The sequence below is a fragment of the Galeopterus variegatus genome, unplaced genomic scaffold, assembly GCF_000696425.1.
Source record: "Galeopterus variegatus unplaced genomic scaffold, G_variegatus-3.0.2 Scaffold1509, whole genome shotgun sequence".
NCBI lineage: Eukaryota > Metazoa > Chordata > Mammalia > Dermoptera > Cynocephalidae > Galeopterus > Galeopterus variegatus.
In genome coordinates, this window is record NW_007727620.1 from 306,004 (window position 1) to 317,874 (window position 11,871).

The window sequence follows — 11,871 nt, forward strand, 5'->3', positions numbered from 1 at the left end:
AAAAAAAAAAAAAAAAAAAAAAAAAAAAAAAAAAATGGTGAAATGTGAAGGATCTAAAGATTAGATGACAGTATTGCATCAATGCTAATTTCTTGATTTTGATGGATATACTGTGGTTACATAGGAAAATGTCTTTGTAGGAAATACATGTTCAGTTACTGAGTAGTGATGGGGCATGAGGCAGCTTACTCTCAAAATTTTCAAGGAATGGGCCGAGCCTGAGGCGCACTCGGGAGAGTGCGGCCTGGGAGCTCAGTGACGCTCCCGCCGCGGGTTCAGATCCTATATAGGAATGGCCAGTGCACTCACTGGCTGAGCGCGGTCTGGGCAACACCACACCAAGGGTTGCGATCCCCTTACAGGTCACGAAAAAGACAAAAAAAAATTTTTTTCAAGGAAATAAAAGTTCTTTGTACCGTAATTGCAATTTTCTAAAAGTTTGAGATTGTCCCAAATTAAAGAAATAAAATACAAAGGAATAAACTTAAGAAATATGAATGATCTGTGTAAAGATACCTTTAAAATATCCTATTTAGGGCCGGCCCGTGGCTCACTCGGGAGAGTGTGGTGCTGATAACACCAAGGCCACGGGTTCGGATCCCATATAGGGATGGCCGGTTTGCTCACTGGCTGAGCGTGGTGCTGACAACACAAAGCCAAGGGTTAAGATCCCCTTACCAGTCATCTTTTAAAAAAATATATATATATACATCCTATTTAAGGAATTAAAGACGACAAATGAAAAGCATACCACATTCTTGGTCAGTAAAACACAACATCTTAAAAATATTTCTCTAGGTTAGTCCGTAATCTAAGCACATTCCTAATAAAACTATCAATAAGTTTTTGTAATTTGACATATTGACTCTAAAGAAAACACTGTATAATGAGGAAAGATAAACAAGAATAGCCTCAAAAATTCTGAAAACATAATATAAAACTAAAACAATGAAAACATTGAGGTAATGGTACATGAATACATAGATCATTGTGTAGGAATAAAATCAATCTACCTGACTTGTAATATTGCACTGGTTAAATAAATTATGGTACATACTTACAGTGGAATACCATGCAACCACATGTAGGGAGCTCTGTATGTACTGATATTTATAAAATCACCTCCAAATGAAAAAAAGTTCATAACAATATGTACAGAAACTGTAATTTGTGTAAAAAATGTATACATATACACACATATGCTTAGAGTACTCCTAGAAAGCCCTAAAAGAAATTCTTTAACAGTGTTTGAACAAAGGGAGGAAACAGCTGCCTGAAGACCATAAGAATATATATTTTTTATACTTTTATACCTTCTGAACTTTATATCTTGTTGTAAACCTTGAACTGCTTATTCAAAAATAATAAATATTTATTACATACATTTATATAAAGTGAATTTTTAAAATTTAAATAAACAATAAATAAATAGACCCGGACGATTAGCTCAGTTGGTTAGAGCATGGTGTTATAACATCAAGGTCATGGGTTCGGATCCCCCTACGGGCCAGCTACAAAAAAATAAATAGATAGGTAAAATTATCAAAAAAGGAAAGAAAAACGAATTTACCTATCACAGGGCCAGATTCTTCCTGCTAAAAGCTGCCTGAATGTCAGCGAGAGACTGAGGTAGAGGTGTCAGTAAAGTGCTCAAATTTCAGGCAAGGGTTTTTTTTTTGTTTTTTGGGTTTTTTTTTTTTTTTTTTTAAAAGATGACCGGTAAGGGGATCTAAACCCTTGACTTGGCGTTGTCAGCACCACACTCATCCAGTGAGCGAACCGGCCATCCCTATGTGGGATCCGAACCCGGGGCCTTGCCTTGGTGTTATCAGTACCGCACTCTACCGAGTGAGCCACGGGCCGGCCCGGGTTTTTTTTTTTTTTTTGGGGGGGGGGGAGGTTAAACAGATAAAAAAATGAGTGAGATAAGCTTAAAAAAAAAAAAGCCTATACTATACCATCTGTCATCAAGGTGGCTCTGACCATGCTAAGTGAAAGAAAGTGAGCCGAGATGCCGGGTACCATTCAAGTTCAAGCTTTATTAAAGAAAGAAATCTGCCGGGCTGTGCTCAGAGTGGCACAGGGCCCAGGGCTGCCCTGAAAATGAAGGACAGCACCAGGTGTGGGGGTGGTAGAGCTTATATAGTGCGCCAAGGGCTGGCTGATTCCATCAAGGAGGGTCATTATGCTAATGTGGATCTTGGTGGAGAACTGCGTCCTTGCAGAAGCAAAAGGGGTTTCTGTTTAAGTCAGGAGGCTTCTCATGAAGGGAAGAGGGAAGGGGACGGGAGGGGAGGAGGTGGGCGGCACCATTTTGTACTTGGGCTGGTCTAAAGTGGCTTTGGTTTTGTTGCAGATCTATTACTAAGTATCTGATGGACTCCCAGTACAGAACAGAACAGAAGCAACAAGATAGTTATGATCACAGACAAAAGGCATGTCCTCAGAACTGGAATTTAAGCAAATGTCCTGTGCAAAAACAACTTAGATGGAGATAAAGAGGGAGCCACAGTGAAGGAATTGATCTGCTTCTTTTTGTGTGTTTTTCTTTTTGGTGGCTGGGCAGTATGGGGATCTGAACCCTTGACCTCAGTATTATAACACTGCGGTCCAACCAACTGAGCTCACCAGCCAGCCTTATGTGCTTTTTTAACCTTATTCAATGGGAGAAAATGTACTGGAAGGGAAGAATGTTCTGATGAGCAGAGAATAATACTCCTGAGAGTCAGGGAAGCCCAGCAGGTGAAAACACCCTGTTCAACCATACCCATCTCCATCTGCTGGGACCTCCCTGTCACGAAACAATGTGTAATCACTCATGTGCTTTCCCACGGACAAAGAGTTTCTAGAAAAAGCCCTGAAGAGCAGACATGCATGCTTCAGAGCCAGGTTCTAGTTCTTGTGAGTTTGATTAGGAATACCGGGAACAGTAATCCTCCAATGCCTCATACTCTGGTTCAATGGGAAAAATTCAGATTTCTCAACATGCAACGCTGAAAATGAGAACAGGACTATAACGCCCCCCTAAAAATGCCCACCTCCCCCCTCACACACCCCCAAAGGTCCTATCTGTGCTAACTGTCCTAACTCTTGACATTTCTCTCCAATTTCAAGTTTCCCCATTCCTTCTCCAGTTAATAGCAACTCAATATTTAGAATGATAGCTTTTCATACAGTTATCAATTACAGTTTTCATATATATTTAAATATTTAATTTAATCTACTAAGTCTTGAGTGTTAAAAAACTAAAAATTTCAAACACAGGTTTAGGAAAACTTACTGATGATTACACATTTAAACTATCAATATGTTTCCTTCATAAGTCCCATTACTTAGCTAGACATTTTCCAAATTTAATAGAAAGAAGATATCACCTGTATATTCACTAATTCACCCAAAACCTTCTCCAACCCGTCACCTCATGCCAGACAACAGGGTTTTTGTTGTTGTTGTTTTGGCATCTAGACAGTAAGGGGATCCAAGCCCGTGACCTTGGTGTTATAAGGCTGTACTCTAACCAACTGAACTAACTGGCCAACCAGACAGTAGAGTTTAATAAGGGATATAAAGACTTCCCAAACTATCAAGCTATGGGCAACCACAGTGAACATCCATCAACCTGCTCGAGCAGGGCAGGGGAGAAATGGAATCCTATGAGCAACAAGATGAAAAACAAGGCTAGTGAGGCTTCAATCACTTAGGTAGGGAAGGAAAGTGATGGAGGCCAGGAGCAGACCATAGGTCACTATGCAGGACAAGATTATACAGCATGATGGTCAAATATATGTCACACCTGGCAGGGGTCCCCAAAACACAGCCACTAGAAGAAACCTGGGCTCTAATCAACATTTTAATAACTGTTATTTTCCCTATTTGCAAATACACGTTAATGTATAGAAAATTTATTTTTTTTAACTGAGTCTTTCTGTTAAATGAAGGAATGTTCACTCATAAAAACAATCCCACCACCAAGACCAATAAAATTAATAATCTGGTGTCTTTTTTCTAAACATACACACATTTACAAACATGCTTAAACACAATTGGGACCATACAATCTATATTATACTGTATACTGCTTTTTTTAATTAAACATAGGCAGCTTGGGAACTTTCCAACTTTTTAAAATATTCTCCCAAGTTGCAAATATTACAGCAAAGTGTTCAGTCAAAACAGCCCTATTGCTAGGCACTTAGCAAAATCGATTATAAGAGATCAATATTTCATGGTGGGACCAAAAACCCCAGAGCCTTCCTTCCAGGAGTTCTGGTGAGTGAACAGTTGTGAAAGCCACAGCTCCAGTGACTCAGTGAATATGGCACCATCACCTAGTCAGGCTCCTTAATTCATACTTTCACAAACACTTACTGGTTAGCCTTGATGTCCATTATCATTTTTGGAATTTGGTTAGTATCAAATTGAGAACACGAAGCTAATGAGAGGCCAGCCTTAAAATTCAGTGACTGACCACATACCTGAAATGAGCTCAGTCAAGTCAGGCAGAAGATTACTGGCTTACCAGTGGCCCAGAGAGACCTGCAAGATAAGACCTAAGGCAGGGTTAGGTTCAGATTTTCTCAAACTGACCTTAGCAACCTCCTATGGGCAGCTACATAAGATCAGGCCAGAACTTCTATGTAAAACTAGTCATTTCTTTTAATGAGGGGAAGGGAGTATAGTATTTAAAGCAATACTTGTGGCTAGCCAGTTAGCTTAGGTGGCTAGAGTGCAGCTTTATAACACCAAGGTCACAGATTCGGATCCCCTTACTGGCCAACTGTCAAAACAGATAAATAAATAAAGGTATACCTATATTTCCTATTAGACAAGACAGAGAAAATAGCAATTGTGTTTCTAAGAAGGTGGCTGATGGAAATGAGGCATTTTCCTTGGTGTGCTGTTCAAACTGCAGTGCTCTACCCAATGCAGTAGGTTGTATCAATATTTTTAAAACATGTGATACAAAACAAAATAGAAAATATCAGGGTATAGCATAGGTGGTTAAGATACTATTTTGTGAAAGTTTTCTTTCAATTTTTTTTGTGTGTGTGTGTTTGTTAAGGTAAAATATATTTCCTACTGTGTTTTCTGGTTTTACAGTTCCTTTAATTTTTTCGCATATGTAAAAGTCATTAGGCCGGCCCGTGGCTCACTCGGTAGAGTGCGGTGCTGATAACACCAAGGCCACGGGTTCGGATCCTATATGGGGATGGCCGGTTTGCTCACTGGCTGAGCCTGGTGCTGACAACACCAAGCCAAGGGTTGAGATCCCCTTACCGGTCATCTTTTAAAAAAATAAAAATAAAAATAAATAAAAGTCATTGATTTGTTCTACAAATGTTTATTGAACACCTATACTGTAGTGCTGGTGAGGCCACAGGGTGCCAGTGTGATGTTAAGTGAACAAAAATACTTGGTCCCTGCCCTTGGAAAGTTCTTACAGTTTAGAGACAACCAAATAGTCACATAAATAGACGATTATAAACTGTACTAAGTGTTATGGAAAAGTACAGGTAATTTAGATTATCATTGGGAAGGCCAATTTAGATTGGGGAAGAGGAATGGGTGACAGGTCACGTTCTCTAAGGAATACATTCAGGTAGAGATGGAAAGGAGGAAAATGGGAGGAAAAGTCAGCCTGGCCAATAACAGCACATTTGGGAAGGGCCTGTACAGTTCAAGGAAAAGAAAAGCCAGTGGGCAGAGAAGAAAAGTAGAGGCATCTAGATAAGGCTTAAAATCCAGGAAAGAAGGAAAAAAAGAATAGATAAGGTTTAGTGGGAGCTTGGGATAGGAAGAGATAGTGCAGGAGTGCTAAATGCCCTGAGGCCATTGAGACTGCTCCAATTTGCATTTTAAAAGGTCATCAAGTGGGAGATTGGAAGAAGGTTGGAGTAGATAGGGGGATTATGTACTGTAGATGGAAACAAGTGCACTGATAGCATATACACTTCTGAAACACAAGTAACAAGTTTTCGTGATGGTTTGGATATGAGGGCTGCGGAACCATGAAGTGTCTGGGATAACTAGTGAGTTTCCTGAGTGAGCAATGAGATGGGATGAAATGCATGAAAAGTTCCCGAGAAGCGGAGCTGAGAGGAAAGATCACAGTTCTGTTTATTATAGTTAACAAGGGGAGATGCCAAATTAACACCCCCAACTAGATGGAGATATCAAAAACGAAGTCATTAGCAAAAGGGCTTTGATGACACATTGATTCTGCTCCTTAAATATCCACCCACAGTAATATGTAATAAACACAAACCCAACAAAATCTAAAATAAATTTTAAAGACTCTATACAGTAGCAGTTCATAAATACCATAGCAGCTGAAGCCACTGTGTATCTGAAAATATTATAGTGTAACTAAATATTCATATTCTTAAAATAATCCTTTCATGAAATCCTGACGACTCACTTGTCTATTTTGTTTACTGCTGTATGAGCCACACCTAACACAGTGTATAGCACATAGTAGGTGTTAATCTATTGAAGAAATGTGTCCACTGCTATGCAGAATAAACTACCCAGCAAAAATAAACAATACAAATAATGAGAAACTGTGCAAGGGAAATCTCTGCACTATACTATGAAGCATACAAATGTAAATCGTGACATTTCTCAGGGAAAAAAGGGAAATCGGTTATTTAGCACATACTTAGTTCTCACACCCTAACAGTTTCAGGTGCTAGATTCTGTTTTCTAAGAATTCCCTTAATTTCAATATCAGAAATTCCATCTAGGCAACCAAAGATAAGTATCCTCACCATTCCCTAGAAGTCTCTGAGTGATATGATAAAGAATCAAGATGTAATAAAAGCTTGATGAAGCTATACTACCATTTCATCTAAGTTATTAAAACAAAACAAAACCTGTTAGAAGGAAATTCACCAAAATGAAAATGGTAATAACTGATTTTTCTTTTTCCTCTATCTTCTCCTGTTTTCCGGATTTTCTAACAAACATGGATTTTTATTATCTTTTCTTTCCTGTTCACAAAAGTAATACTGATTCATAGGAGAAAATTCAGAAAATGCTCATAAACAGGAAAGAACCAAATTATCCACAATTTCATTGCTCAAAAGTAACTAACCACTGTCAATACCCAAAAGTAACTAACCACTGTAAATATTTTCTGTGGACCTTTCTCTGTGTATTCATAGGGATGGGGAGAGGAGAGGGATACAAAAGTAGAAGTGTGAGTGTTTAGACTATGAAGGAGATTACAGAATGTTGCTATGGCAAGTGTGTAGGATTAAGGGAGGACTAACTTGAAGAAGTGACAACTGAGTTGAGCTTTCTGAAGGATGAAATGGAATTAACCAGACAAAGAAGCGCAGGATAAGGCAGCAGTCTAGCCAGAGGAAACAAGAGTGTGAGCAGGGTATGAAGCCCATCCAGGGAACCGGGGAGAAAGATGAGTTTGGCTGGAAGAAGATAGGCTGGGCAAAGCCATACGGGCGGAGCTGAGTTAGGTCTTATTCCTCTGGGAAAGACGCCTTGAAGGAGGAGCAAGGTGGATAGGCTCCTTGAAGGGATTATTCTGAAAGCTGTGTGGGGAAAGGATTAGGCCCAGCAAACGTGGATTTAGAAGATCAGCATCTTCTCCAAAATATCAGTAACTCCCAAAGGGCAGGGGGGTGGGGGAGCAAAAAGGACAATGAGCCAATATTTTAAATTTATATTTGAGGCTCCACAAAACATAGATTGGTAGGGATTAAAAGAATACAATGACCTTAACTATGCACACCTCCCAAGAACTTCACATCAGAAACGGGGGTTGGGGGAGGAGCTTTAAATATCAATATCTAACAAAAGTAAACAAATTTTTAAAGATTGAGAGATCTGCATTAGACATTGAGCTAAATGATAGTATGGAATGTACATGTTTTATTACTATATCCCCAATAAATATATAACAAATAAATGAATATCAAGGGAATAATCATGAGCAGTACGAAGAGAGACAGTGTTAACAGAAAAAGATGATGTTAATGACATCCAGCAAAGGAAAACACAGCACTAGCCACAGGACAAAGCCTGACAGGGAATTCTGTTCTCTAGAAGTAGACTTGGCAGTAGAGCAGGGAAAGGTTAACAGGCCCCTCAAAGTCCTTGAGACTACCTATCCCTCCTTGCTCATACATTCATGCAAGAGAACTTTAACCCAGCAATTCCACTCCCCACTACTAGTATATACCCAAGAATAAAGAAAACATATATCCACACAAAAACTAGTTCACGAAAATTCACAGCAGCATTATTCATAATAACCAAAAAGTGGAAACAACCCAAATGTCCGTCAACTGATGTAAGAATATACAAAATGTGATAAATCCATAGAATAGAATATTATTCAGCCATTAAAAAGGAATGAAGTACTGATATAGGCAGCAACATGGATGAATCTTCACAAAAGACTACATAGTGTAAAACTCCACTTATATGACAAGACCAGAACAGGCAAATCACTGAGACAGAAAATAAATTAGTAGTTGCCTAGGGCTGGAGGGCGAGGGATTTGGAGGGAAATGGGCAAGGACTGCTAATGGGAACAGGGTTTCTTTTGAGGGTATTTAAAATATTCTAAAACTGATTGTGGTGATGGGTGCACAATTCTATGCATATACTAAAAACCATTGAATTGAAAGAAAGAAAGAGAGGATGTTTTGAGTATATCAGGCAAATTACTGGAAATACAACTAAGGAAATAAAAACAAAAAAAACCCTGTCCTCAAGGCTCCAATGTTCTAGTAGGGGAGAAAAAACAGTCAAGAGGCAATTACAAAACAATGAGAAAATAAAAGGATTCATAGACTATACCCCAGGGACACCTAACCTAGCGTTGGGTGATTCAGTGAAGGTGTTCAGAAAATAATTCCATTTACTTGATTTTCATCCATATTGAAATTTAAATCCAAAGAACTCTTCTGAAAATCTTCATTCTTACAGAATGATTAACTTTTTTTTTAAAAAGCATCTGTTAGCTCAGTTGGTTGGAGCCCGGTGTTATAACACCAAGGTCAAGGGCTTGGATCCCAGTAGCGACCGGCCACCACAAAAAAATTAATTAATAAATATTTAAAAAGCATCTGCGCACGTGCAATGTTTAGAACTTTTACCTTTAACTTTAGAAAAGCAACCGTTTAAAGTCTGTTAATTAAAAAAATACAAAATAAAATAACAAAAAAAAAGTTTCCAATTTAAACTTCATTGTATTATCAAGTTTGTGGGGTGCTGTAGATTATGTGCAAATTTTTCGTAACACTAAAACTGGGAGGAAAGGGCCTAAAAAACCCGAACAATCGTGTAATACATTCCAAAACAAAGCATGGAAGGTTGCAAGTAAACTAGCGAGGTAGGAAAACTTGAATGATGATCGCAAAGGAGAACCGAGTGCTACACAATAAAAACGGACCTTTAAAAATTAAAGCCACTAATTTTCAACCACAAACACTTCGAAATCTGAATATTAGTAACCGTTACCATAGAAACAACGAAGACAAGTTTCCCGGGGTTAAAATTTTTTAAATACCGTAGACTCAAGTGGGTGGAATAAGGCAAAGTTTGGTGCAAACCTAAGTGGACCGATCCAACCGTACCCGGGTGAACCGACCAAGATTCTAACCTGTCCTTCCGAAGCGGTGCTTGATAAATCTCCTTGCGGGGGTAGTTTAATCAAGTGCGAAGAAAGTTTGCCCCGACTCCTCCAGAAGGAGGAACCTGAGAAAACTCCTCCCGAGTATCGCCCAGAACCAAAGCCGGCCGGCGCAGGCGTGCCCAGCGCAGTTGGGGGCAGACGGGCCGAGTCCACGCGCAAAGCGTCCGAATCGACCCCTTGCGGTTTCACCGGCTGAGCACGGAGTCGCTGCCGGCCTGGCTCCCTCCTCCACATCTAGCCCACCCCACACCACTTCCTGTGCCTGGCAGTCCACGCGCCCCGACCTAATTCGCACTGATTAAGCACCCACTGTCTACACCGCACGGTGGCTCCTCCGTGCACTGCAGGAAGAAATGGCCCCATGCCGGAGGAAAGAAAAACCAAACGAACAGCTGCGCTGGCTGAGGACGAACCCGAATGAGAGGCTGGCTGCTTGCGACCGGTGGTCTGGAGAGGAACCCCCACCCTGACCCAGAGGGTCGCGACAGTCCGCGGGAACGGTGGGCCCCGAGGAGCGCACCAGGCCCGGCCTCCCTGGAGTCCGCCGAAGACCCGGCTGGGAGCCGAAAAGAAGGGAGCCGACGTCCCCAGACCACCCGCGCGCTCCCCTGCCTCAAGGAGCGCGACCCCAACTCCGGGTCCTCGGAGAACGGCAAGCGCGGGGACCGAACCCCCGTACGGGCCGGAGCGCATCATCACTGGCTCCCGCCTCCCTCCCCGGCGACCATGGCCGGCCGCTCCCTCCCCAGCATGACGGTTGCGGACGGGGCGTCTCTGCCCCGGCGTCTCCGCTGCCCCGCGCGGACGGGGGCAGTGCCGGGAAGACCGGCCGAGCCCCTCCCCCCACGGCCCCCATTCCCCCGGACTCCGGAAAAGCGGTTACCTGGCGCGTGGGTGAGGGCGAGAACACGACCCCGAGGAGAAGGATGAGAAAGAAGACGGTGCTCTTCGGCCTAGGGAGATTTGGGAAATTTAGGAGACTTGTTCCGCACTGGGTGACAGCTGTTCGCTGCGCACGCGCACGGGCCGAAGACGCCCGGTCACTCCGCCGCTCCTCACCCTCCCGTCGAGGGGGTGGGTGGGAGGCAGCGGCGAAGGCGCGCGCACAGCGCAGGCCGGCTCTGCCTGCGCGAGTGCGCGCGCGCCCTCACGTGACCGTTGGGACCCGGCACTCGGTGAGTCACGTGAACTTGCAAACGGCTTAAAGGTGCCTGGCACCTTCTTGCTACGGGCTCAGTCTTTCGCGCTGTGCTTAGCGGAGGTTCGCTGTCACACATCTTTTTCTCTGCAGCCGGGCATGTCCCTTTCTCCCCAGACAGGGAAGATGCTTGAGCAGAAGGAAGGAACAGGTGCACAGAACCTTGCCCGGAAGCACCCACCGGGTTCCCGCAGGGGTGGACCTGATGTAGTCCACGCGCCACACGTCGTCCTGGGCTCCGACGCGGGCCTATGGCGGTCTCCGGCACGCGGACGTCAGAGCGGCGTTGCCATGGGTGGGGCCTCGGATCGCCCAGCCGAGCCTGGCGAAGAAGTCGAGGCTTGCTGCTGGTCGGCGATGACAGCGTCCTGTGCCCGGTCTCCCTTCACTCGGTGGCCGGGGCCTCTGAGCCTCTCCCACAATAGGAGATAACTGGTGGGCGAAGAGGGTCCACGTGCCAACCCTTTACAAGTAACTCTGGAGAGGGAAGCCCTGTTAGCCTCCGGAAGCGAAAGTGTCGCGTATGCGAGTCACCTACGCGGAGCACATCCCGCCCCGCGCAGGTGTGCGCTTAAGATGGGGGGACCCGAAGGTGGCCCCAGTAGGAATCGGGCTGGGTGTCCCTCAGGAGCTAGAGCTGACAGCAGTTTGGCCTGAATTAGAGTAACTTAAGTGCAGGTGCCTTCGAGCCCCCTGATAATTTAAATAAGTTAGCTTGCTACAACTTTTTTGCTTCTGCTCTGTAACTCCGCCTTCCAAGACATCAGAAGGAACCACACAAACCTTGTACTGCCAAAGACAGATGGCTGAGCATCAGATGTTTTGTTAAAACGAACTTTTTTTTTTTTTAACTTCCTGTAGAGTTCCCAGCTGGGTCTCTTGAGGCGTTTCACCTAACGTTTTACCAGCTAAGAAAGATTGGGCAGATCTTTACACCAGTGAGCAAACCGTGGCTGACTAATATGTTGTTTTCTGTTCCAATACACTGATTTCAGCTTTTTTAAAAATGTAG

The 11,871-nt window shown here is 43.1% G+C and overlaps 2 protein-coding genes across 4 annotated transcripts in view; one reads left to right on the plus strand and one right to left on the minus strand.

Annotated features, from left to right (window-relative positions):
- KDM4C (lysine (K)-specific demethylase 4C) overlaps positions 1–10,674 on the minus strand; it is a 312,590-nt gene extending 301,916 nt beyond the window's left edge. For all 3 annotated transcript variants that reach the window (XM_008577433.1, XM_008577435.1, XM_008577434.1), the window contains exon 1: positions 10,545–10,674. The gene's annotated coding sequence lies outside the window, so the exon portion shown is untranslated. The remainder of the gene's footprint in view (positions 1–10,544) is intronic.
- On the plus strand, positions 10,079–11,291 carry LOC103594230 (putative uncharacterized protein ENSP00000383309). Its single transcript, XM_008577437.1, has 2 exons — positions 10,079–10,551; positions 10,664–11,291. The coding sequence occupies exons 1-2, from the start codon at positions 10,079–10,081 to the stop codon at positions 11,289–11,291; spliced, it is 1,101 nt and encodes a 366-aa protein (XP_008575659.1).
- The last annotated feature ends 580 nt before the right edge of the window (positions 11,292–11,871 follow it).